Source organism: Podarcis filfolensis, assembly GCF_964270895.1.
Source record: "Podarcis filfolensis genome assembly, chromosome: 13".
Taxonomy (NCBI): Eukaryota; Metazoa; Chordata; class Lepidosauria; order Squamata; family Lacertidae; genus Podarcis; species Podarcis filfolensis.
In genome coordinates, this window is record NC_139615.1 from 109323 (window position 1) to 132592 (window position 23270).

General features: G+C 47.9%; 2 protein-coding genes across 3 annotated transcripts; both read left to right on the forward strand.

Annotated features, from left to right (window-relative positions):
- Positions 1 to 629: 629 nt before the first annotated feature.
- On the forward strand, positions 630 to 7985 carry LOC310746973 (uncharacterized protein). Of its 2 annotated transcripts, none has more exons than XM_083581251.1 (3): positions 630 to 1049; positions 4435 to 4561; positions 5948 to 7985. In XM_083581251.1, exons 2-3 carry the CDS (start codon positions 4528 to 4530, stop codon positions 6538 to 6540), a joined length of 627 nt encoding a protein of 208 aa, XP_083437377.1. In that variant the 5' UTR covers positions 630 to 1049; positions 4435 to 4527; the 3' UTR covers positions 6541 to 7985. The 2 variants fall into 2 exon arrangements, with proteins under 2 accessions (XP_083437377.1, XP_083437378.1); XM_083581252.1 differs by lacking the exon at positions 630 to 1049 and adding an exon at positions 1607 to 1748.
- A 1853-nt stretch (positions 7986 to 9838) lies between these two features.
- Positions 9839 to 21305, forward strand: LOC310746804 (uncharacterized protein). Its single transcript, XM_083580924.1, has 7 exons — positions 9839 to 9939; positions 13243 to 13370; positions 15265 to 15689; positions 15843 to 15924; positions 16128 to 16210; positions 18092 to 18218; positions 19215 to 21305. The coding sequence occupies exons 3-7, from the start codon at positions 15282 to 15284 to the stop codon at positions 20618 to 20620; spliced, it is 2106 nt and encodes a 701-aa protein (XP_083437050.1). The 5' UTR covers positions 9839 to 9939; positions 13243 to 13370; positions 15265 to 15281; the 3' UTR covers positions 20621 to 21305.
- The last annotated feature ends 1965 nt before the right edge of the window (positions 21306 to 23270 follow it).

Sequence of the window (23270 nt, forward strand, 5' to 3'; positions counted from 1 at the left end):
CTGTGCTTTTTGGGGTTTCCGTTGCATGAAATCAATTTTGGGGAGTGCTGCCAAATATGGGATTTTCACTGGAAACCCCCACAATATGACGACAGAGTGAAAGGGACTATGCTGGGCCTTGAGAGGATTCCTAGGACCTGTTTGAGGACCAATTACTCAGCGGGGGGGGGGGGCTACAAAAAGAATACGAAGGACTTGGAAAGGACTTGTTCCGTGCAGGTGTTACTGGTTAAAGTGACATTTCACCAAGAAGGTGTTTTTCATCGGGATAACGGAGCTAAGTGAAAGCATCCTCTGTAAATAGGTAGGTGCCTCTGGATACTTCGTTTGCATTTAACGGAGTCCCGTGATACAGTCCCACTCCGGATTAACCTGTTGGGCTGCTCTTCGGCTTCCATGGAAATCTCCGGCCATGCTTCCCCGGTACAATACAGGAATAGTGTAGAATAACTTCCAGACCAGAGTACCTTAAGCCATTGTGCTCAAAAGCGCGTGCCTGGGGCTATTGCCGGGGCTCGTCGGGAGGGTGAGTGGCGGGTGCGCGCGCAAGGGGCTGGGAAAGGAGCCGGGGGAGGGGTGGGCTGCCTGCCTTCCTCCTCCTCTCCTCGCGATCCTCTGGACTAAGAGGAGGAGGAGGATGGGCGCGGGTCCAGGCGCGCTCTGGGTATGCTCGCAAATCGTGGAGGATTCTCGTATTCTGCGATGGGCTTTCCTGCTTTCTGCAGAGACTTCAACCCCCCCCCCAAGCTGCTCCTCCTGTTTCTGTTTCCAAGGGAGGGAGAAGCTCAGCACGTCTGCCAAGAGCCCCCCCCCATTAAACCCTCTCTGGGGATGCGCAATGCACACGGCTCCTGCCGGGCTCCTGTTTGGAAAGGGAGAGAGGCGTGAGCTGGGTGCAATCGGCTTGCCAAGGGTTAAACGGAACAGAGCTGGGTTCCTAGAGAGGACAGGCAATAAAAGAGCGGGGGGGGGGAATCAGGTCCTCCAGAACCAAAGCTCCCCCCTGCGTCCCTTCCTGCCAGAGGAGAGAGGCTGCATTCTGGGATGCGGTGAGTCTCGTCTCTTCAGTCTTGGGGCGCGCTGGGGAGAAGGGGGGGTCCCGGGGCTGCATGGGAGGTTTTGGGGGGTCCTGCTCAGCTCGTGCATGGGGGGGACCCCCAAGTGAGGGAGCAAAGGGACCTGCCCCCTTCCTCTCTGCTAAGCCACGTAGGTGGTAGTTCGTGGGTGGTCTGCAATTGTGTCCTCTTTTGGACTCTCCCTTTCGGGAGAAAAAAAAGAGGAATGCCAACAAACCCCATTCAGACTGAGGAACGAGTCCCATTTATTAACAGAGATTGTAGCCGTACAAAGCAATTGGACCTAAAATAAAAACGAAACCCCGGCTTCCGTAGTAAATGCACAGAGTGCGTTGAAAGGGGGGGGGGGCAGAGAAAAGAACGTGCTTCTTCCTGCAGTGCAGAGAGAAAACTCCGCAACTCCCCCCCGCAGGAGGCAAGGAAGACCGCCAGCCTTTAACGGGAGAATGAGGCCAAAGCGCAGAGGAGGAGAGGGTGATGCGTGGATCCTGGCCACGTGGGCTGTGCTCTGACCCCACCGTTGGAGGAGTAAGACGGTTTAAGCATTTAACACCAATCCTGGCCTGACTTCACCGGCTGCCAATTACTTTCCAGGCCCAATTCAAAGTGCTGGTTTCATCTTCCCATGAAGGACGGTGCTGTATACATATTTAACTTGTTTCCCACCTTCTGGTAAGTGCAGGTGCAGAGAGGGACTCTTGCGCTCCAGTCCTGCTGGGGGGCTTCCCATTGATGCCCCTGTGAGAACGGGAGAGGGGGGAGAGACTCCAGAGGAGGCCCCACTGGCCTGATCCTGCAGGGCTCTTCTCCTGCTCTGGTGCTGAGCTCCTCCAGATGCAACAGACTCCTCAGTTGTCTTTCACTTGGAAGTAAAGCTCCCCCCCCCCATGTGAATCAGACAAGGTTGCTATTCAGACTCCTGGCTGATAAACCTGCTCCAGTTCAGGCATGCAAGCCTTCAGACGGGTCAGCAAACTTTTTCAGCACAGGGCTGGTCCACAGTCCCTCAGACCTTGTGGGGGGCCAGACTATATTTTTTTGGGGGGGGATGAATGAATTCCTATGCCCCACAAATAACCCAGAGATGCATTTTAAATAAAAGGACATATTCTACTCATGTAAAAGCACAATGATTTCTGGAATGTCCGCAGGCCAGATTTAGAAGGTGATTGGGCCAGATTTGGACCCTGGCCTTAGTTTGCCTACCCTGCCTTCAGAGGATCTTTGGAGACTGAAGAGGAAGCCCTGTGGAAAAGCACTGCAGGTCTTCGCATCCGAGGCAGCAGAGGCCTTGGTGAAAAGGAAGCAAATCTGTGCTGTGGGAGGGGGTGAAAAAGTCACCCCCCCAGTGGTTAGTGTTGCTGGGAGACCCTCTCCCCACAGCCTATGCACCTGTCCTAGTTCCCTGGCAAGAAGGAAGGATTGTTAAACACTCTCTCTCTCTCTCTCTCTCTCTCTCTCTCTCTGTGTGTGTGTGTGTGTGTGTGTCCTAGCAAATGTCAGAATCCTTAACAAATTACTGTTCCCACTATCACGTGGATGAAGCCGTGGCTCTTTAAAATGTTCTGGACAGGGCGGACAGGGCCTGGGTGCATGTGTTGCCTTTTTTGTTTGTTTTTAGAATAACTTTTTACAGAATTAAATAAACAAGGATCATAGGAGTGGTAAATGATACAAAGAAATAGATGGAGTCTTCTCATGTCCTTTGTATATCAGAAAAATATCACAACAATTTTTCAGGAACATCTACATTGTGTGGTTCATTTTTAGTGGTCAGTGTATGTGGTAGGTTTTTGGTTCATGAATTGGTTTAAAGAGAAAAAGGGGGAGCAGGATAGAGCAGAGTAAACAGAGAACAGCCAACACTGCAGAGCCAAGTCAGCAGCCCTTGTGGTTGTGCAATAGTTATTTTTCCTCCTATGTCACCTATGAAACCATATAAAGTATTGGTCTGTTGATGACCGTGGGAGTCAGCTTCAAAGTGAACAAAGTAATTCATGTGTGGATTTAAATTTAGATCAACCAAATTGAGCCAAATGCTGATGGTGTGTGTGTTCTGGGGGCTTCTTTTCTTCAACAGTCCCCCCCACCCAGCTTTCCTCAGGTTCTTTTGATGGGGGACCTAAGTGAAGACCTCCTTGAACTTGGCCCGGAAATGAAGGGACAACCAATGCAGCTGTTTTGAAACAGGAATTAAATTTGTTCTCAAGGGTCGTTGTGGGGATTCAGTGAGGAGGGGTAGACCCACGGATGCCACCTTGAGATCCCTGGAGAAAATGGGGGGGGGGATAGAAATGCCATAAGTAAAGAGAGGGAATCCAGCCCATAATCTGGCTGTTGCATTTTGCACCACTTTCTAAGTCAAATTCAAGGGTAGCTCCACATAGAGGGCATTGCAATAATCCCATAGGACTAGCTGCAAGCAGATATGGCTGTGTGAGGGTTAAACAATGTCACATTATTATTGCTATTGTTATTGTTATTTACCTGCCTTCACCCTAAGTTCCCAGGACAGATGACATAAAAACACAACATTAAAAACATCTTTTAAAAACTAACAATCACAAAAGAAGGTGAGTCCTACTTACTTTTGATAGCTGTCTTTTGAGCCTACCCGCATGAACTTTGGCCCCTCCCACTTGGCCCTACAGCTGGGGAGGGGGGTTGGGATCAGGATCTGGCCCTCAGAACAAATAAAAAGTGGCCCACCTCAGGGGTATGGATTGAGAGCGCTGGAGATTCTAAGTGCTAGAAAATGAGACAAACGTGCCCTGAAGTTGGGTTGGCCGGAGAGCAGCTCTTGAAGACCCAGGAGGAGGAACCCAGCTGTAGCCAAGAGCCACTGTCTAAAGCGCTTACACATGGAGGACGAAGCAGGCTTGTTTTCTCTTGCTTTCAGTGGGAGGATCCGAACTAATGGCTTCAAGTTCTTGGTTGCAAGAAGGGAGAGTCTGAATCTTGGAGATTGTTCTGATGCTAAGAGCTGATTGACAGTGGAAGGGACTCCCTCAGAATGTGGTGGTTCTTAAGCAGAGGCTGGATGGCCATCTGCCCCAGATGAGACTCCTATGTTGCAGGGACTTGGGCCAGATGACACTCAGGGCCCCTTCCTACTCTACAATTCTATGATTCTTTAAATCAGTCATTGCATTTTTATTTCTATGTTTATTGTTGAAGACTAAAATAGGCTTCATTAAAATACACAGTAAAAGAATTCCATTAAGATGTTAAGCATCCATAATTAAAATGTCCAGCAAAACAACCCATTAAAGGGACATAGCAATTAATAGGTAGAAAAGAAAAGAACAATGTGTTTTCAGTAATATTATCTAAGAGGACCTTTCCCATTTTCTTTCAGGGTAAAGTGTGCTTTGAAGCTGTAGCTGTGCGTTTCATGGATTAGGAGTGAGCGTTGCTGGATCCTGACCAGAGAGCTCTGCATAAGGACGTCATGGAGGAGAATCATGGGATCATGGACTCTCTTGGTAAGGCTCCCTGTGGGATCATAATATACTGTCAGAGCTGCCCAAGGTCCCAGCTCACAAAGGACCAACGCTGCTTCGTTGTTAAGTACAAAAGTCTTTATTGAAGTTCAGTTTCACTTCCAGAGCCGCAGCGCGCAGCTCTACGTCTCAACTGTTAGACCGCTGATGCTCCGTCTGAGTCTCCTCCCCCTTGACACCAATTTAAGATTCTAGCCTTACTCCACCTCTTCCTCAGTTCCTTCCGCCTCTGGTTCCGCCTGGCCGTTGGGGTCTCGCCCTTTCTAGCCTCTTCTGACGCTGAGTCCCCTGAGCCTTCCCCCTCCCTCCGGCGGGCTTTAGGAGCTGGTTCCCCATCCGGGTCTCCTGCTGTTCCCCGCGCCTGTACATTTGAACTTGGCGCGCGCGCCCAGCCGGTAACTTTTCTCCTGACCGTTTCACTGCTGCTGCTGTCACTGCTTCCCCCTCTGGGGGGGCTAGCTGCAACTGACCTCCCCTCCGTTGGAGGCGTGGTCAGCCCTGACTCACTCTCTCTCCCCGCTGGAGGAGACGCTGGCCCTGACACATGTGACTCTTCCCCCCCACTACGCTCTGGTGGGGAAACTGGTCCCGATCCTCCACTGCTGTCTTGGGGTTCCCCTCTGGCTCCTTGTTTCTGGTGCGTCCCCCCTGGGACCCCCCTTGCCCTGACCATCGGCGCCCCCTTCTGGGAATCTTCTGATTCGCTGGAGAAGCTCATGGAATCTCTCGGGCCACTGTCATACTCCCCTACGCTGCCCTCGGATTCTTCCCCTTCGCTCTCCATTTCCTCTCTCTCCAGTGCTCCTGCTCCTGAGCCCCTGACATATACGTATTGAAATTCCATAATACTGTATCTCTATGTGACAAATGTCCCAGATTTGGATGGCGCTCAACAGCGCCACCTAGAGCACCTAGGATTCTAACACTCCTAAAGCTCACCTTGAATCAAGCGGTATTGACTGTTTGGTCTGTGAAGATTCTTCCTCCAGTTATGCCTTTGTAAACCATGATCAGGCTGGTCTGAAGTTCCCAGGCCTTTTTAAATGTAGTCTTCAGAGTTGTTAGGGAAGTGGATGTAGATTCTGTCAGGTTTTGTGTTTTTGTTTCTGCTTCTGTCTGTTTTTGGTTGACCAAGGAGATGACTGACCAAGGTGGAGCAGATACTATGATTGCCCCAAACAATATTCATCCCAGAAAAGAGCCAGGTTTTTTTGGATCTCATGTTCCCATAAATATGTCTGCGAAGGTAGTAAGTGTTCACATTTAACTCCCCTTAGTTCATCCTCTATCACGTGGTCTTTAGCATTGTTCAATAATTGGTGGTCCATTTCTTCCTGAGGCGCTAATCTGCTTCTGTCTTTGTTTCAGGTGGTGATGAATTAGAAGAACAAGGGAGACCACAACAAAATCCACACATTGGAGAAGCCATATCAATTCATACAGGGGATAAACCATATCAGTGCCTTGAATGTGGCAAGAGCTTCAGTGAGAGAGCCCATCTCAGGGCCCATCAAAGAATTCATACAGAGGATAAACCATATAAGTGCCTGGAATGTGGCAAGAGCTTTAGACAGAGCATCCATCTCACTTCCCACCAAAGAATTCATACAGGGGAGAAACCATATCTGTGCTTGGAATGTGGGAAGAGCTTCCGTCACAGTGCCAACCTCACTTCCCACCAAAGAATTCACACAGGGGAGAAACCCTATCAATGCTTGGAATGTGGAAAGAACTTCAGTCAGAGGGCCAGTCTCATTTCCCATCAAATAATTCATACAGGGGATAAACCATATCAGTGCCTCGAATGTGGCAAAAACTTCAGTTGGAAAAAAAGTCTCACATACCATCAAAGAATTCATAGAGGGGAAAAACCCTTTCAGTGCTTGGAATGTGGAAAGAGCTTCAGATGGAGCGCCCATCTCACTTCCCATCAAAGAATTCATACAGGGGAGAAACCATAGAAGCATAAAATTGTAGAGTTGAAAGGGGCACTGAGGGGCATCTAGCTGAACCCTGTGCAGTGCAGGAATCTCAGCTAAAGCATCCATGACAGATGACTATCCAACCTCTGCTTAAAAACCTGCAAGGAAGCAAAGTCCCACCATCTTCTGATGGAGTCCATCCCACGGTTGAACAGCTCGTACCACCAGAAAGTTCTGCCTGATGTTTGAATTTCCTTTCTTTCTCTGTGCCTCTTGAATACAGTGGGAAGGTGGTGCCAGAGCACCTCTCAGAGAAGGCAGTGGTGGCAGAACATTGGGAGACAAACTAGACCTCTGCATAGGGCATTCTGAAGCATTCAAAGCTATTCATAAAGACATTCTTACAGTATCCCTATAAGGTCGACCAGCAGCATTTCTCCAGTATTGCAGGAAGTTGAGAGAAGGGATGGAGAGTGGAGATGGGTTCGAATCATAGACTCTGTTCTCTGCAAGTTGCACACACAAAATCCACTCTGAATTGTGTTGCTTATTGACATCTGTATTGGACACACACAGAGCCGGCACTGGCTGAACCAGTTTTAGGGTTTCATAATTATTGCTTTCTTAAATTGTGATTTCAAAGTGAGGGTGTTTTGGAAGGGGCATTGAGCTATGTATGCTGCCTTGAGCTGGAAAGGTGGCTGTGACTTTGCTCTAAGTCTGGAGCAGAGGAAAGGGAGTTGCCATGAAGAATTGGCAGGCAGACCTCTCCCAGGTCCCAAGTCTGTAGCCCTGAATATCCTGGGTGTGTCCAGGTTCTTTTTTGCTTGGTTTTTAGGGAGGGCTTTTCATGAGCCCATTCTTGGCCACACACACACACTTCAAAATCAGGGATGTGGGCTGGAGACACATTTCTTATATTTTTATGGTTCTTTAGCTGCATTGCAGTTATACCTATTCCACTTCTCCTGCAAGTTGCTCAAAGAGGTATTCATGGGTCTCCTTTTACCAGTGTTGATCTCAAGCCTTGGGTGTCATGGACCAGTCCTGTGGAACCCCCTGCCACTAGAGATTCAGGGGGCGCCTTCTGTGCCAGCTTTTAAACACCTGCAGGCCATTAAGAGAACATCCCTCACAAGAGTCTATTGATGCTTGTGTTTTAGATATTTCCTTTTGCTTTTAACCTGTTGTTAAGTTTTAATGATGTTTTTGTTTGGTTTTATGTTTTTATATTGCTGTAAACCACTGGCATATTTTTCTGATGCAGCTGTCCATAAATATTAACATACAAACAAGCAATCCTGTGAGGTACTTTAGGCTGAGAGACAGGGACTTTCTGCTCCAAGGTCGCACACTGAGCTTTGTGGCTGAGTGGTGACACACTCTTTCCCCCCCTCCCAGCTCCCTCTCTGCTTAATATGACCCATAATCACAAAATCTTTAAAATAAATGCATCAATACAAATGATGGTTTATGCCGCAAAACTAACAGTCGCAAGGATACCTTTTTGCAATGGCCACGGTTGCATTTGAATGCAAGACCAAACTAGAGCACAGTCTTCAAAACAACCACATGAAATCAAAATGAAATGTTTCAGAAGTTCCTGCAAGGATGGAGCATTGCTCCAAAGACAGAGGCGAGGGGGCCGGGTTCTCCTGCTTCCAGAGAGGAGTCCCTGAACCTGAACTAAGACACCCAGCTTCGAAACCGCAATGAAACAACCGGTCACAGAAATCCTATCCTGCTTAGAGATGGGCATTTCAGTTCTTTAGCTCAAAAAATCTGAGGCTGGGGAACCTGGAGAGCCATTTAGGCTTTGTCCTCCATACATTTAAAGCACCTTTCTTCCCCTCCCCCCACACCCCATACTTGAATTTACTTTGAAGTTGTTGACGTAAAAAAAATGCTCCATTGCTGCAACATCAGTTTTTGGGTTTTCTATATAAGTACTTAGGTATCAGGACATAATACGTACATTTTAAGGTGTCATGTTAGTGTTAGGGATTGTTTGTGTTAAAGGGGAAAAGAAACAACAAAACTTGTGAGCCCCAGCGAGAGGGGTTTCCCAACTTCAATAGGTCTGGCTCTGTGGGTCCCAAATCAGTCATGTTCAAGCAAGGGACCACAGCCAAGAAAAACAGCGGCAGCCACGCCAAATCCTTTATTTTGTTGCCACAAAGTTTCTAACTTTAAGCAAAGCAAAGAAGAACCAAGATCAAAGGTTACCTCCGTTTTTTAAAAATACCCAGAGTTTCCCAGCATACATCTGCAAAAGCATCATGAAACTCGTCAGAAGGAAGGTGTGGTGACAAACGGGAGCCCCCGACACCCCCCTGTCCCTCAAGGGGGTATTTCACCTAGCAGAGAAAGTATTTACACTTCCTTTCGTTATTTTGTATCGCTTGGCACACCCAGGTTTGCTGCACCTCGTGAATCTCCACCCTGAGGTGGGTTTTCCTGCACTTGAAAGTCTGCCGGGCTCCTGTCTAGCCCTTGGTAAGGTGTGATCCTGGGGCCACGCTCCCAGGATTGGGGCCTACCTGCCCAATTCATCTCATGACTCAGCCCCCCTCTGCCTCTGCCTTGGAACCAAGTAAAAACATTTATTCGGCTATTTCTAATGAGTTTCTGTGTTTCTTCCATTCAAAATATAGAGGAGAAAGGCTGGCGCTTCGGCGCGCGTCCCTTGGGGACCTCCTGCCCTTTGAGTGCGAGCGAGGGGATCCGTGGCGGCTCTTCGCAGACTTTGACAGAGGCGATTCAGCCTTTTCTTCGGCCTGCCTCCCCTTTTCCCCTATAGGGGCTGCTGATTGGCAAGTGGGATTAAGGTTCAAAGGTCTGTTCTGCAGGCTGTGATTGGTCAGCTGTTCAACAGGACGGCTCCTGGTCGGTCAGATAAAGAAAAGGCGGTCTTTCCCTCCTGCTCCCAAAAGTTGACGCGCGTGTCCCTGTGCAAGTCTTGTTCTGTGCTGGGCAGCCTCTTCGCCTCGGCGTTTGCCCGCTGCCGGTCAGGCGGATGAGCCCCTCTCCGCTTTGCCCGTAACATCAGGAAAGGAACTGAACATTACATTTCCAGTACCAGAATGCCCTTATACGGATCGAGGGGGCGACCACACCGGGAATCCTGTGTCCAGTGCTGGTCCCCTCGCCTCGGAGCTGAAATAGTCTTAGAAAAGGGCCGCCCGAGGCGGGGGGGGGGCGCGTAGACTTCCCTAGGAAGAAAGGCGGCAGCGGCTGCCTCTTTCTAGCTTAGAGGGAAGCCAAGGGAGACGCACCTTGAGCTGGGGGCGTCGCCCTGCAAAGGTGAAAGGGAACAGAGCTGCATTCCTAGAGAGGCCAGGGGAGGGGGAGTCCTTCCTGCAAAGGGAAGGGGGGGGGCTTTCGTCTCTCTTCTCTCTTCTCTGCCCGAGCTGCCTTGGTGGCGCCTTCTGGAATCCGGTGAGTCTCCTTTCTCTGATAGCGCAGGGTGCATTGGGGAGAAGGCAGGGCGTCCCAAGGCGGCATGCGCGGGGGTGGGGGGCGAGGTGCATGCAGGGACCCCCAAGTCAGGCAGCTGAAATCCCCGCCCTTTGCCTGCGCAGGAGATCTGCAACTTCATTTGGATCCATTCGCTGCTTGACACTTTGGGGAGGGGTCTTTGGCGAGGGGGGATTATGTACAGTATTGGTATAGTATTAATTTTCTATACCACTTAATATATTATAAATATAAACGGTGCACAGGAAATGGTAGCAACAACAATGTAAACAAATACACATTTCAAAAAGACGCTGTTGCATATAAAAATGTTACATTGATACAAATTTCTCTCTCTCAGTAGATACATCAGTAATGCAAATAAACTCAATTCAGATTAATGAATTATTAACAGGGGCTGTAGCCCAACAGAAACATTTGGACTTAAAATAAACGCAAGAAACAAAAAGGAAAACCTGACCTATACAATAAGTGAATAAAGTCCATTGGAAGATGGAGGGCAGAGAGAAGAGAAAGTGCTTCTTGGTGCGGGGCAGAGTCAAGCCTGCGGAACTCCCTGCCACTTTAGGCCAGGCTGGGACCAGGGCAGGGAGGAGGAGGAGGAGGAGAGGCTCCTGGTGGCTTCATCCTCCAGAGCTGAGCTCTTGTCTCCCCAGAGATGCTGCTGAATCCCAGTTGCTGGAAGGAAGCGCAGGGGGAGAGAGGGGCTCTGGCGCCCCAGTCCGGCTGGGGGGCTTCCCATTGAGGCCCCAGGGGGAACAGGAGGGGGGACTCCAGAGGGGCCCAATGGCCTCATCCTGCATGGCTCCTCTCCTGCTCCGATGCTGAGCTCCTCCAGATGCAAGTCCTCTGTTGCCCTTCAGTTAGAAGTAAAGCTTTCCCAGTTCCCTGGATTCTTTGGAGGAAGCCATGGCTCTTTAAAGTGGTCTGATCCTGCTTTGAAGATGCTCGGCTTCCTTGAGGCTCCAGGTGTATCTTGAGGCTTAATTTTCCACCCTCAGGCTTGAGGCTTTATGTTGTTGATGTTCTGGTTGTTATCCTTGTTACTCTTATTACTGATGCCCTTTATGGAATGCTCTCCCCAGATTTGTTACAAATCTTCAGGCAACATTTGCCTGATCCACATCAAATGGCCTTTTAGATGTGTCTGGGGGAAGGGGGGTTATTGGTTTGGTTTGTTTTTGTTTTGCTTTTGTTTTGCATTTTATGTTTTCATTCTGTTTTTTTATGTTGTGAACTACCCTGTGATCTTTGGATGAAGGGTGGAATACAAATTAAATAAATAATAATAATAATGACAATACATTTATTACCCAGAGCAGGTTACAAGCATTTTAACATTCCATATTAAAAGGAGCTAGAATGAAGGACAGCCATAGGAAGGTAGGTCCTGAACAGGCAAGAGTCGGAGGCCTTGGACAAGAGGGGAAGGGGCCAGGTGCCCCTCTGTGGGGAGGGAATGCCCCAACCGAAGTACTGGCCCCAGGATAGCCGCTCTAGGGCCACCCCAAACTGCCAAGAGCGCCCCTTCTGCCAATCTTAACCCCCAAGAGGGTCTGTGGGGAAAGAGGCGGTTGTTCAGATATTGGGAGGCCTAAGTGGCCCCCTCCTGTGAGCCCCTTGAATTGGGCCCAGAAATGAATGGACATCTGTGGCAGCTGTTTTAAGACAGGAATTAGATATATTCTCAAGGGTTTGGGGAATTCAGTGAGGAGGGAGAGACACATGGATGCCACCTGGAGCTCCTTGGAGAAAAGGGGGAGATAGAAATACCGTGAACCAAGAGAGGGAACCCAACCCATGATCTGGCTGCTGCATTTTGGGACGGTTTCTGAGTTGTCTTCAAGGGCAGCTCCATGTAGAGGGCATTGCAATGATCCCATCTGATCCAGAGCATGGAATACCATGGTCAAGTACTCTCTGTCCCAAATGGACTGTGTCAGGGACTGGACATCAGAGGAGGAATAGTGGTGACCGTCCTCCCCCTTCTCCTGAACCTTTCCTAGAAGAGGAGGATAGTATAGATGGACAACAGTGGTTTGCAGAAGGTCATGTCTCTAAGACAGAAGAGGGACAAAGCTGGGAGATAATGGGAGAAGGAGGGGGAGCAGCCGAGCCGGTGCAGCTGGCTGACATGTTATCATTAGAAAGCATTCCAGACCCCCCTTCCCCCAGGACCCAGAGAGCAGTGAAAGTGGGAGAGCAGAAAGCGAATAGGCAAGGGGCCTTATGCAGCCACTGTAAAAGGGTGGAGCTGCTGACGACTGAGAGGAAAGTGGGGGAGGGAGGAGATTACGCAGAGCAACGCCATTATCCAAGAAACGGCATCCTGCATCTCTCTCTGTGAGCATTGGATAAAAGACTTGGTAAGAGCTTCTTGTTTTTCCATTACTGGCAGCCTGCTGTGAGGGAGGGGGATCTGATTCCCTGAAGCCTGACAGACTGACTGGCAAACTACCTGAGCTGGAAATGGGCACTCCTAGTCACTGAGGCCACCTGAGCCTCAAATGACCATGAAATGAGATTCGTCCGGCATGACTTGTTCTTCAGAAACCCATGCTAGGTGTTAGTAGTCTCAGCATCCTTTTATAACTCCTCACAGACCGACTGCTGAATTGTCTGTTCTAGGACCTTCCCTGGTATCAATGTCAAGCTCACCAGTTGGTACATATCTGGGTCTTATTCCCCTCCCCCCCCTTGAGAACGCTGGTCTGCAGGACGTCACCTGTTCTCCAAGATTTCTCAAAGATCATAGACAGAAACTCTGAAGTTACATAAGCAAGCTCCTTTACTACCCTTGGATGCAGCTCCTCAGGCCCTGGAGATTTGAATTCATTTAAAATAGCTAGGAGTTCCCTTACTCAGAGGTGTAGCAAGGCCATGTGGTACCCGGGTGCGGAATTTTGTTGTCTCTCACACACGCACCCCAAGTTGGGAGTCACGGGCTTCTTGCAGTCCATGGGACTTCTTGCTTTTCCTTAGAATGTCCCTATTTTCATTGGAGAAATGTTGTTGGGTATGGAGTTATCCGACGCCCGAGCCGTCTGAAGGCAATCAGATGGCACAAGGAAGTATTTTTTAATGTTTAATGTTTTATTATGTTTTTATATATGTTGGAAGCAACCCCGAGCGGTTGGGACAACTCAGTAAGATGTATAGGTTATAAACAGTAAAATTTATCGGAGAAATTTTGGAGAGTATGAGTCACTGGTCTGATGAACCTTTCCCCCTGCAAGCTGCTCCTATTTCTGTTTCCAATGGAAGGAGCAGCTTGGCACGTCAGCCAAGAGGGTCCCCACCCGCCGCCCAAGATAACTTCTCGGACTGCGCAACGCACGCGGCTTCTGCTGGGCTGCTGCTCTGGAGGCGAAAACGCAGAGAGGGAGAGAAGGGTGAGATGGATGCGCACGGCTTGCCAAGGGTTAAAAGGAGCTGGATTCCTAGAGAGGACAGGATATAAAAGTGTCGCGTGGGGGGGGAGGTCCTCCCTTCCCCCTCCCTTCCTGCAAGAGGGGGAGGGGGCTGTCGTCTTCTTTGCAAATGCTGCCTCGGCGGCGCCTTCTGCGGGCTGGTGAGTCTCCTCTCTCTTCCCCCGGAGGGGGCATTGGGGAGAAGAGGGGTTCACTGCCCACCCACCCCCAAATCAGGGAGCCGAGGGTCCCCCTCCATCTCTGCAAAGCCAGGGCGCGGGATCGTTCCCAGGAGGTTTGCAGCTACAGACCCATGGGTGCCCCTTGAGCTCATTGGAGAAATCAAGGAGGGTAGAACTATGCCATAAAGGGATCCCAGCCCATAATGTGGCCCCGTTTCCAGCTCGTCTTCCAGGGCATCTCCACAGAGACGGCATTGCAAGGATCCCATGCGTAGAGAAGCAGAGCCGGGGAGCTGAGGCCCCCCCCGGAGGGCGCCGTGTTCAGCTGATCCACCTGGGCAACCCCTCCCTCCACGGAGCCGACTTTCTTTCCTCTACCTGCTCCTAAAATCAAAGGCAGCTTGGCCTGGACGTTGGCAGCAGCAGTGCTGGTTTATTGGGGGGCGGGGGCTTCCCGAAATGCATTAACTGGATGGATTCTAGGCACTGACCTGATTAAAAGATCATAGCCGAGTTTCTGACGCAGGAACAGAATTTTGGAAGATATCTGAATGTAGAAAGTGTGCGTTTTTCCTGAACTGTTTGGTCCCTGAATGTGCTGCTTGTAAATACACATGGTTTTAGTCCACTCCTAGGTTGCTTTATATAAGGAATAGAGGTCTAGAAATTCAAGTTATTGTTATAGGCCCAGGGTCTTTTGCCTTGCCATCCCCACTACTGACTCCCTGTTGCTACTCTGCTTCAAAAAAAGAAGGTCCCCGGATTCATTGAAAAAATCTGGTGACCATAGTGTAGGGTGGTATACAGATATAATAAATAATAACAATGGAAATATTTCTAAATGAAATGAATAAATAAAAAGAAAAACTGGTGGAAGATTGGAACAAGGAGATCACAAATGTGTGGTATGGACCCTCCTCCGTATATAGAAATAGTCTACCAGACATCAGATGCCACAAATAAATGTTACTTTGTTTTAAATTACATAATTAAATTATGCTTAAATAAGGAAAAATATATTTTCATCAGAAACCCAGGATATATGTACACATACACTCAGTATATTAATAAAACAATGCTGTTGTGGTGGTTATAATATTTGTACCGCACCCATCTGACTGAGTTGCCCCAACCACTCTGGGTTTCTCCCAACACAATATTATAAACACAATAAAACAGCAGCCCCTGAAAACTTCCCGATACAGGGCTGCCTTCCGATATCTTCTAAAAGTTGTGTAGTTCTTTATCTCCTTGACATCTGCTGGGAAGGAAGTTCCCCAGGCAGGGTGCCACTACCAAGAAGGCCTGCTTCCGTGGGCATTTTGGGGCATCTCAGCTTCCCACCTGTGCAAGCAGTTGCCTTTGCAGCAGAGTCCAAAAACAAAACAAAGCTCCACAACCAGGTCAAGCACAGGCAATCTGGATCCCATCCTGACTGAAAGCAAGGCCAGAAAATAATGCAAGCGTAATTCCACTGGGGGTTCACACTAAGTACAACACAGCAAGACGGGGGGAGTAATATCAGGAACATGGAGCCAGAAAGCTGTGCTATTTCCATATAATCTCATACATTATGGCCTTCCAGACCACAAACTAGCCTTAGTCGTTGTCATCAGAGGAGTTTCAAGGACTGCATACTCATGAGTAGACCCCTTGCTCCTGAGCTGTAGAAGTTGTCTTCTGATCTCTTGCAGGCCTCCTGAGAGCACAGATGGATGAGCAAGACTCAACTGGCCCTGAAGCAGGAAGAGGCCATGCCATGGAAACTGGAAACAGTGGGGGATTCTGGGAAAACTCAGTGCAGTTGGGTGAGGTGGACACTCTTTGCTCAGATGTGCAGAGCCAGCAATTGAGACAGTTCTGCTCCCAGGAGGCCAAAGGACCCCGAGAGGTTTGCAGCTGGTTCTACCACCTTGACCGTCAGTGGCTGAAGCCAGAAAGGCACACGAAAGCTAAGATGTTGGACCTGGTGATCTTGGAGCAGTTCCTGGCTGTCCTTCCACCAGAATTGGAGAGCTGGGTGAGCGAATGCGGAGCAGAGACCAGTTCCCAGGCAGTGGCCCTGGCCGAAGGTTTCCTCCTGAGTCAGGCAGAGGAGAGGAAGCAGGTGGAGAAGCAGGTGAGAGAGACTTTCCTCTGGATGCTCTCAAGGGGCTCCAAACAGGAGGGAGCAGGACCCTAAAATACTGTACTAATTGCTCATCCTTTTTAGGAAGCATCCAAGGCAGGACCCATAAAATATTTGCCTCTACCATTCTTGTTGCTCTTTCAGGAAAAGGATCTGGTTGCGGAAATGGGCTCAAATTACTCTGAGGCAGAGCAGACTCCGTTGGACACCAGAGAGAGTTCACTAGGTAAGGAGGAAGGAGTTTCTTCCCTGTTTGGTCTTTCTGTTGCTTTTGAAAGTAATCTGTGAGTTCTTTCAATTGGGGGGGGGAGACATTTGGGACCAAGGGCCCAGAAGAGCACAACAGAACTATGAAATTGGTATGGCCATCAAAATGTCCATTTCAGAGAAGCATGCACTCCTGGCTTCCAACTAACCTTTGTCTCTCAGGTGAAAGAAGAATGCCGGCAAGACCTCCTCATCCATCTTTTCCTGGTGGTGGAGAGGAAGCAGCAGCTGTAGAAGCAGATCAGGTAGGAGGGAGGAGCCTTGTGGGGAAAGAGGCTCAGGAGTGGGGCAGCCAGGGTTTCTCTGGGAATGAAGAAATCCCTCTCTTCCTCTTTGCTTTCCTCAAAGCTGTTCCAAACAAAGGCTGAAAGTGCCATTCAAGGAGGTCTATCTGCTGAAAATCAGAAACAGCCTCCTCAACTTAACTAGCCTTCTGTATGTCCGTAGTGTTATTTATCAGCATTTGCAGTTATATTAATAAATTTATGATTGAGTGCTCTGCTGGGCTTCTAAGCAGTTGACCTAATACAATGCAGCATCCCAAAAAATGAAGCAGGCGCAGCAGATTCATCCAGTATTACTTGCTGAAGGCCAATGAGCATAACAGTTCATGAATCCAACTCTCTGTCAGGGACCGTGCTGAGATGGGCTGCACTGAGGAGGAATGGTGGGAGCCTCCCCCTCTCCTTGCTCCCGATCAGGAATCTTCCCAGGAGCAGTGGGACAACATACCTGTATTTTTCGCTCTATAAGACGCACCAGAGCACAAAACACACCTAGTTTTTGGAGGAGGAAAACAAGAAAAAAAAATATTCTGAATCTCAGAAGCCAGAACAGCAAGAAGGATCTCTGCGCAGTGAAAGCAGCAATCCCTCTTGCTGTTCTGGCTTCTTGGATAGCTGCGCAGCCTGCATTCGCTCCATAAGACGCACACACATTTCCCCTTACTTTTTAGGAGGGAAAAAGTGAGTCATAGAGCAAAAAGTACGGTAGATTTGGAAAAGTGGTTTGCAGAGGGACATAGTTCAGAAGGCAGAAATTGGGAAATACTGGATGGGGAACAGCTAGGAGAAGAAGCACTTGGAGAGAGAGAGTTAACAGACTCACTGCCACTGGAAAGTGTTCATCTACTCAGACGAAGGTCAAGAAGAGCAGATAAAGTGGCAGCACAGGGAGCACAGTTGTTAGGAGATCAGGTTAGAAGATGTGGTAGTGGGTGACTAGGGCGGAAGTGGGTGGAGCCCTTAATTGGGAGCATCTTCATTCCTAGGAAATGGATTCTTTGTTCTAACTGGTAGAAAGTCTCCTTTCCATGTATTCCGCTTATCTACTGCCAAAGTGGGGAGGAAGCCGATTTCCTGAAGCCAGACACTCTTCAGGACTGGCATAGTTCTTAAGAATCCAGTTGCAGTAAAAAAACAAGAACAAAAAACTTAAGACTAAGAACTAAACAATTAGACATACTAGGTACAGATCACCCCACCAGAAATAGAGAGAGAGAGAAAGTGAAAATCAGGTTTCCTCTGGCCTCTGTTTAAAGGCAGCATGGCCTTGGGATAGAAAAATAACAGGGCCAGCTTCAGCCAGCTGTACTCAGCTTCTCTGAAGGAATAACCCAAACATCAAGAACATTCTGCTCATTTCCAGGCAGAATGGAAAAATTGCTGACCAGCTAGTCACTTGCCACTTGCAGCGTGTAGTAGCTTCTAGCTCATGAGACCCAAACAAGTTTCCAGAACCTTCTTGAATCAATAGAATAGGAAAGATCTTTGCATATTAGACAAATACTTTCTATATCAAAAATTGCAAGCCGTGTTAGTGATACCACCTCCCTCTTACCTGTCCACAAGCCTTGAATTCTACCCCAGATCCTTTTTGGCTGGTCCAAGATTTCAGACTTGTCTACCAGTTTATGGTCCAAAAACACTTAGTGGTGTCCAACCCTCAGAGCACCATCCCTGCAGGGACCAAGTGGTACAGCCTAGTGGACCTTTGCTCAGCATTTTTGAGTCTTCTCATTGCAATTAACACAACACAGCAATGAACAGGCAGGAAACCACACCGCAAAGTGTAGTAGATAATCTTTAGGCTGCCTTAGAGGAGGACCCTTGTCTTTTTCCTTTCAGGGTCCTCTGTGCTTTGAAGATGTAGCTGTGCATTTCACGGACGAGGAGTGGGCGTTGTTGGATCCTGACCAGAGAGCTTTGCATAAGGAAGTCATGGAGGAGAATCGTGGGATCATGGCCTCCCTCAGTAAGGCTCCCAGTTGGATGATAATATCTGCCTTGAAATTCCATAGATATATATAATAATAGTAATAATAATAATAATAATAATAATAATAATAATAATAATAATTTTTTATTTATACCCCGCCCTCCCCAGCCAAGGCTGGGCTCAGAGCACCTTCAAGCAATAATAAAAACAAGATGAATGATTACAACTTAAAAACAAAAATAAAATACAACATTAAAATAATGGAACATTAAAATATTAAAATATAGCTTCATCGCAGGGGAGAAGGAAAAGAACAAAGAAAGAGAGGGAAGGAGGGAATCAAACTGGCTCCAAGCCAAAGGCCAGGTGGAACAACTCTGTCTTACAGGCCCTGCGGAAAGAAATCAGATCCTGCAGGGCCCTGGTCTCATGAGGCAGAGCGTTCCACCAGGCTGGAGCCAGAGTTGAAAAGGAAATGATATATGGATGGAGCTCAATAGAACCACCTACAGCACCTGGGATTCTAACAGGGCACAGGGCACCTTAAACGGAGGGGTATGGATTGTTTCGTCTCTGAAAATTCCTCCTCCAGTTATTTTTAAAACCATGATCAGGCTGCTCTGAATTGCCCAGGCCTTCATAAATGTAGTTTTCAGAGTTCTTAGGGAGGTGAAAGTAGATTCTGTCAGGATTTGTATGTTTGTTTTTGCTTCTGTCTGTTTTTGGTTGACCAAAGAGACTATGGACCTTGGAAATGGAGCAACAAACAGGTGACTGACAATAGAGATGCAGATAATTCCATGATTGGGCAAAAAAAAAATCCATTCAAGAAAAGAGACAGGCTTTGCACATCTCAGGTTCCCCCAAATTCGTCCATGAATACCAGTCAGCAAAGGCAGTGAACCCTGTAGTAAGACCTCATGCCTAACCCTCTTCCGTTCTTCCACTATCACAAGAGTTAATTTTCATTGTCCAATCATTTGGGGCTCCATTTATTTCTGAGGTTCTAATCCATTTCTCTCCCCATTGCAGGTGAGGTTGAATTGGCAATGAAGAACAAGGGAGACCATGACAAAATCCACACAGTAGAGAAACCATATGAATATTTGGAGTGTGCAGAGAGCTCCATCTCCCTTTCCAGTTCCTATCAAATAAATCCTATTGGGATGAAACCACATCAGTGTTTGGAATGTGGAAAGTGTTTCACCCGGAAGGAAAGTCTCACTGCCCATCAGAGAATTCATACACTAGAGAAACCATTTCACTGTCAAGAGTGTGGAAAGAGCTTCAGATGGAAGTCAAATCTCACTTCCCATCAAAGAATTCATATGGGGGAGAAACCATTTCAGTGTTTGGATTGTAGAAAGAGCTTTACCCACAAGAAAATTCTCATTTCCCATCTAAGAGTACATACAGGGGAGAAACCCTATCAGTGTTTGGAATGTGGAAATAGCTTTAGTCACAGCGCCTCTCTCAATTTACATCGAAGAATTCATACAGGGCAGAAGCCATATCAGTGCTTAAAATGTGGAAAGAGATTCGGTCGGAGCTCCACACTCGCCAACCATCAAATAACTCATACAGGGGAGAAACCCTATCAGTGCTTGAAATGTGGAAAGAGCTTCACCCAGAAGGAAAGTCTCACTGCCCATCAGAGAATTCATACACTGGAGAAACCATTTCAATGTAAAGAGTGTGGAAGGAACTTCAGTTGGAAGGCAAGTCTCACTGCCCATGAAAGAATTCATACAGGGGAGAAACCATATCAATGTTTGGAATGTGGAAAGAACTTCAGTCATAGCTCCCATCTTGCTTCCCATCAAAGAATTCATACAGGGGAGAAACCATATCAATGTTTGGAATGTGGAAAGAGCTTCAGTCAGAGCTCCCAACTCACTTCCCATCAAAGAATCCATGCAGCGGAGAAACCATATCAGTGCTTGGAATGTGGAAAGAGCTTCAGCCGAAAGGACAATCTCACTTCCCATCAAAGAATCCATACAGGGGAGAAATTGCATCAGTGCTTGGAATGTGGAAAGAGCTTCAGTCACAGCAACCATCTCACTTCCCATCAAAGAATTCATACAGGGGAGAAACCCTATCAATGTCTTGAATGTGGAAAGAGCTTCAGAAAAAGCGTTCATCTCACTTTCCATCAAAGAATTCATACAGGACAGAAACCATATCAGTGCATGGAATGTGGAAAGAGCTTCAGTAGAAAGGACCATCTGACTTGCCATCAAAAAATTCATACAATGGAGAAACCATATCAATGCTTGGAATGTGGAAAGAGCTTCATTAGAAAGGACCATCTCATTTTCCATGAAAGAATTCATACAGGGCAAAAATCCTATCAGTGCTTGGATTGTGGAAAGAGCTTCAGTAGAAAGGACCATCTCACTTCCCATCAAAGAATCCATACAGGGGAGAAACCATAACAGTGCTTCGAATGTGGAAAGAGCTTCAGATGGGCAAGCTCACTTTCCATTCCAGAAGTCACAGCAGGGAGAATAGTTGAATTGTAGAATCATAGTGTTGGAAGGGACTTTGAGGGTACATTCACATGTATGTGGGTGCAGAAGGACACACACACATGCCAATCCCAGACACTACTGACAGCAATCCAGCCAGACCTTCCTCCTCCGGGGGGGGGGGGGCGACTTGTGAGTGCCTTCAGTACTGTATGGGGGGGGGAGCCTGTGCCCTGTGGGTGGGTGTGTCAGCTTGCATTTTTTAGTGCCGAAAGTATTGATCTGATGTGTAGAGATCTCTCCTTTTCTTTCCTATTCTACTTAATTTTAGAGGGTTCTGGAAGCTTCTAGAAGGTTCATGATGTTTGAGTTATACCTTCTGAGAAGCTGAGTACAGCTGGTTTAAACCATTTCTCTTATCTCTTTCTGTCAAGGTCATGCTGACTAAAAAAGGAAGGCCAGAAGGAGCCTGAGTTTCACTTTCTCTTTCTCTCCCTTCTGGTGTGCTGTTCTGTATATTGTGTTAAAGTATAGTCTTCTTGTTTTATTGAAGTTTAAGTTAAGTGTGCTGTAACTGGATTTCTGAATGTATTGGATTTGTGACCATTATGCTCATTTGCCTTCAGTAGCAGTAAAGCTCTGTTGAATGAAATATTAATTGCCTCTGGTCAATTTTTTTTTGGAATTTTGCAACATTTAAGTTTTTACTCTGCTACCGATACTTTGGAATCTACTCTGGATCACTAATGTTTAGCATTTCAATGACAGGTTGCAGCTGCACTACCTTCTTGCAAGAAGCGTTGGACCAGGCAGAGGGAACCCAGAGGGACTCCTGCTCACCTGAGCCCACGGCTGCCTCGTGTGTGTGGAGGGTGTTGCAGGGGAGCCTTTGATCCAGGGGATCCTTCAGGAAGGGCAGGAGGTCCAGTACCTGTCCTGCTAGGGGATCTGCCTTCTTTCTACCTGCCCACCTGAGGGAGGCTCACCAGGTGAATTTGTGGGTGCTCTGGGTGGGCTGTCTGTGGGAATATCGGGGGGCAGGTGGACGGTCAGTCAGTCCTATTTCCCTTAGGACCCAGGAGTCTGGAGGTTGGAACTCTCCCTGTGGCAGCAGGTCCCTCCTGTAGGGCAGAGATCGAGGGTCTGCCCCAGATAGGGCCATGAGTTCTGCAGACCCTCCTTGGCCAGAGTGGAGCTGCTACAATGATCTCTCCCCAGAGTGAATCTCCTTGCAGTTCCCAGAAGATTATGCTTCGCCCATAGAGTTCATTGCTTTTCTCCTATCTCCTTCTGCTTTAGCTATTTCATGCATTAATCGTTTCATATATGTGTCTCTTCGCTTTCATTCTCTTCTCTTCCACTCATGCCTGTGGGGAAGACCACTAGGAGGACCCAAGCGCAAGAGTCCTCTCTTCTCCCACAGCTTCCATAAACTCGTATTCAGAAGCATCACTGCCTTCAACTGAGGAGGTTGAGGATTGCGTGTAGAGTATTTTTCTGGATTTGTTTCCACAAAGCTTGCAAGGAAGTCACCAGACCCTCCAAGTGCCCCTCTTTTCCAGGGACGTCCCTGATTTAGAGAAGCCATCGTGGTTTCTGATTTGATTCTGGAATATCCCACTTTCCCTTAGGGTGTCCCTATTTTCATTGGAGAAATGTTGGAGGGTATGGAGTTATCCTACCCCCGAGCCACGTGAAGGCAATCTGTCAGGGAATTGGAGGCTGCAGGGGAAACCACGAGGGAGGGAGACAAATATAGAGAGAGCCCAAACCGGTATTCAGCAGTGTCTCTTCCTCGTCAGAGGGGGAGACTGGCAGGGGGGAGCCTAAAGCAGGACCCAGCCATTCACAGGGCAAAACGAAAAGGAGGCATCATTTCCGGGAATGGGCATGTTGGCAGCGTCACAGACGAAAGTCAGATGACTCATCTGGATAGCTGAGTATGGATGTATGTGTTTGATCTCTCGTAAATGGCTTTGAAGCTGAACAATAAATCTTGTGAAGAGATGGGGCGAAGCCCGGAGTGTTGCTTTACTAGCTTATCAGCACCCTCACACAATCAGACGGCATAGGGAAGTGGTTTTTTATGTTTAATATTTTATTATGTTGTTGCAGGGGCAACCCAGTTAGATGTGTGGGGTATAAATAGTAAAATTATCATCATGGGATTAATGTTGGCGGGTATGAGTCCCTGGTCTGATCCACCTTTTCCCCTGCAAGCTGCTCCTCCTGTTTCTGTTTCCAAACGGGGTGCGAGGATACTCGGCAGCCCAGCTTGTCGGGGTGCAAGTCCCCCGGAGGTCTCTGCTGTCAGTAGAAGAAGGAAGTTCCAGCCAAGGAATGGAGCAAAACAGCGATCAGTAGACCACGGCCTTTATTGTTGCTCAACAGGTCCCCACAAGGAGTAAGAACCCCGAACATAGGTTACATGCTCTTATAAGACCTTTCCTCCCTACCCAGAATACATTTCCAGAAGCATTACTGAGTTGTGTATGTGACCTCTCGCTTAGAGGATTATGGAGGAAGGTGATGGCGAAGTCCGCCTGCCCTTTTGGAGCAAAATGTAATTGAAATGGGGAGAATTGGTTAAGGCATGGATTTTACATGCTTTTTCAAA

Excerpts from the sequence above, each read along its gene's own strand:
- LOC310746973 (XM_083581251.1), top strand. The coding sequence starts at position 4,528 with ATGGAGGAGAATCATGGGATCATGGACTCTCTTG. Across the intron at positions 4,562-5,947 it reads TGGGATCATGGACTCTCTTG|GTGGTGATGAATTAGAAGAA; the intron begins GTAAGGCTCCCT and ends TCTTTGTTTCAG.
- LOC310746804 (XM_083580924.1), top strand. The coding sequence starts at position 15,282 with ATGGATGAGCAAGACTCAACTGGCCCTGAAGCAGGAAGAGGCCATGCC. Across the intron at positions 16,211-18,091 it reads CAGCTGTAGAAGCAGATCAG|GGTCCTCTGTGCTTTGAAGA; the intron begins GTAGGAGGGAGG and ends TTTTCCTTTCAG. Across the intron at positions 18,219-19,214 it reads TGGGATCATGGCCTCCCTCA|GTGAGGTTGAATTGGCAATG; the intron begins GTAAGGCTCCCA and ends TCCCCATTGCAG.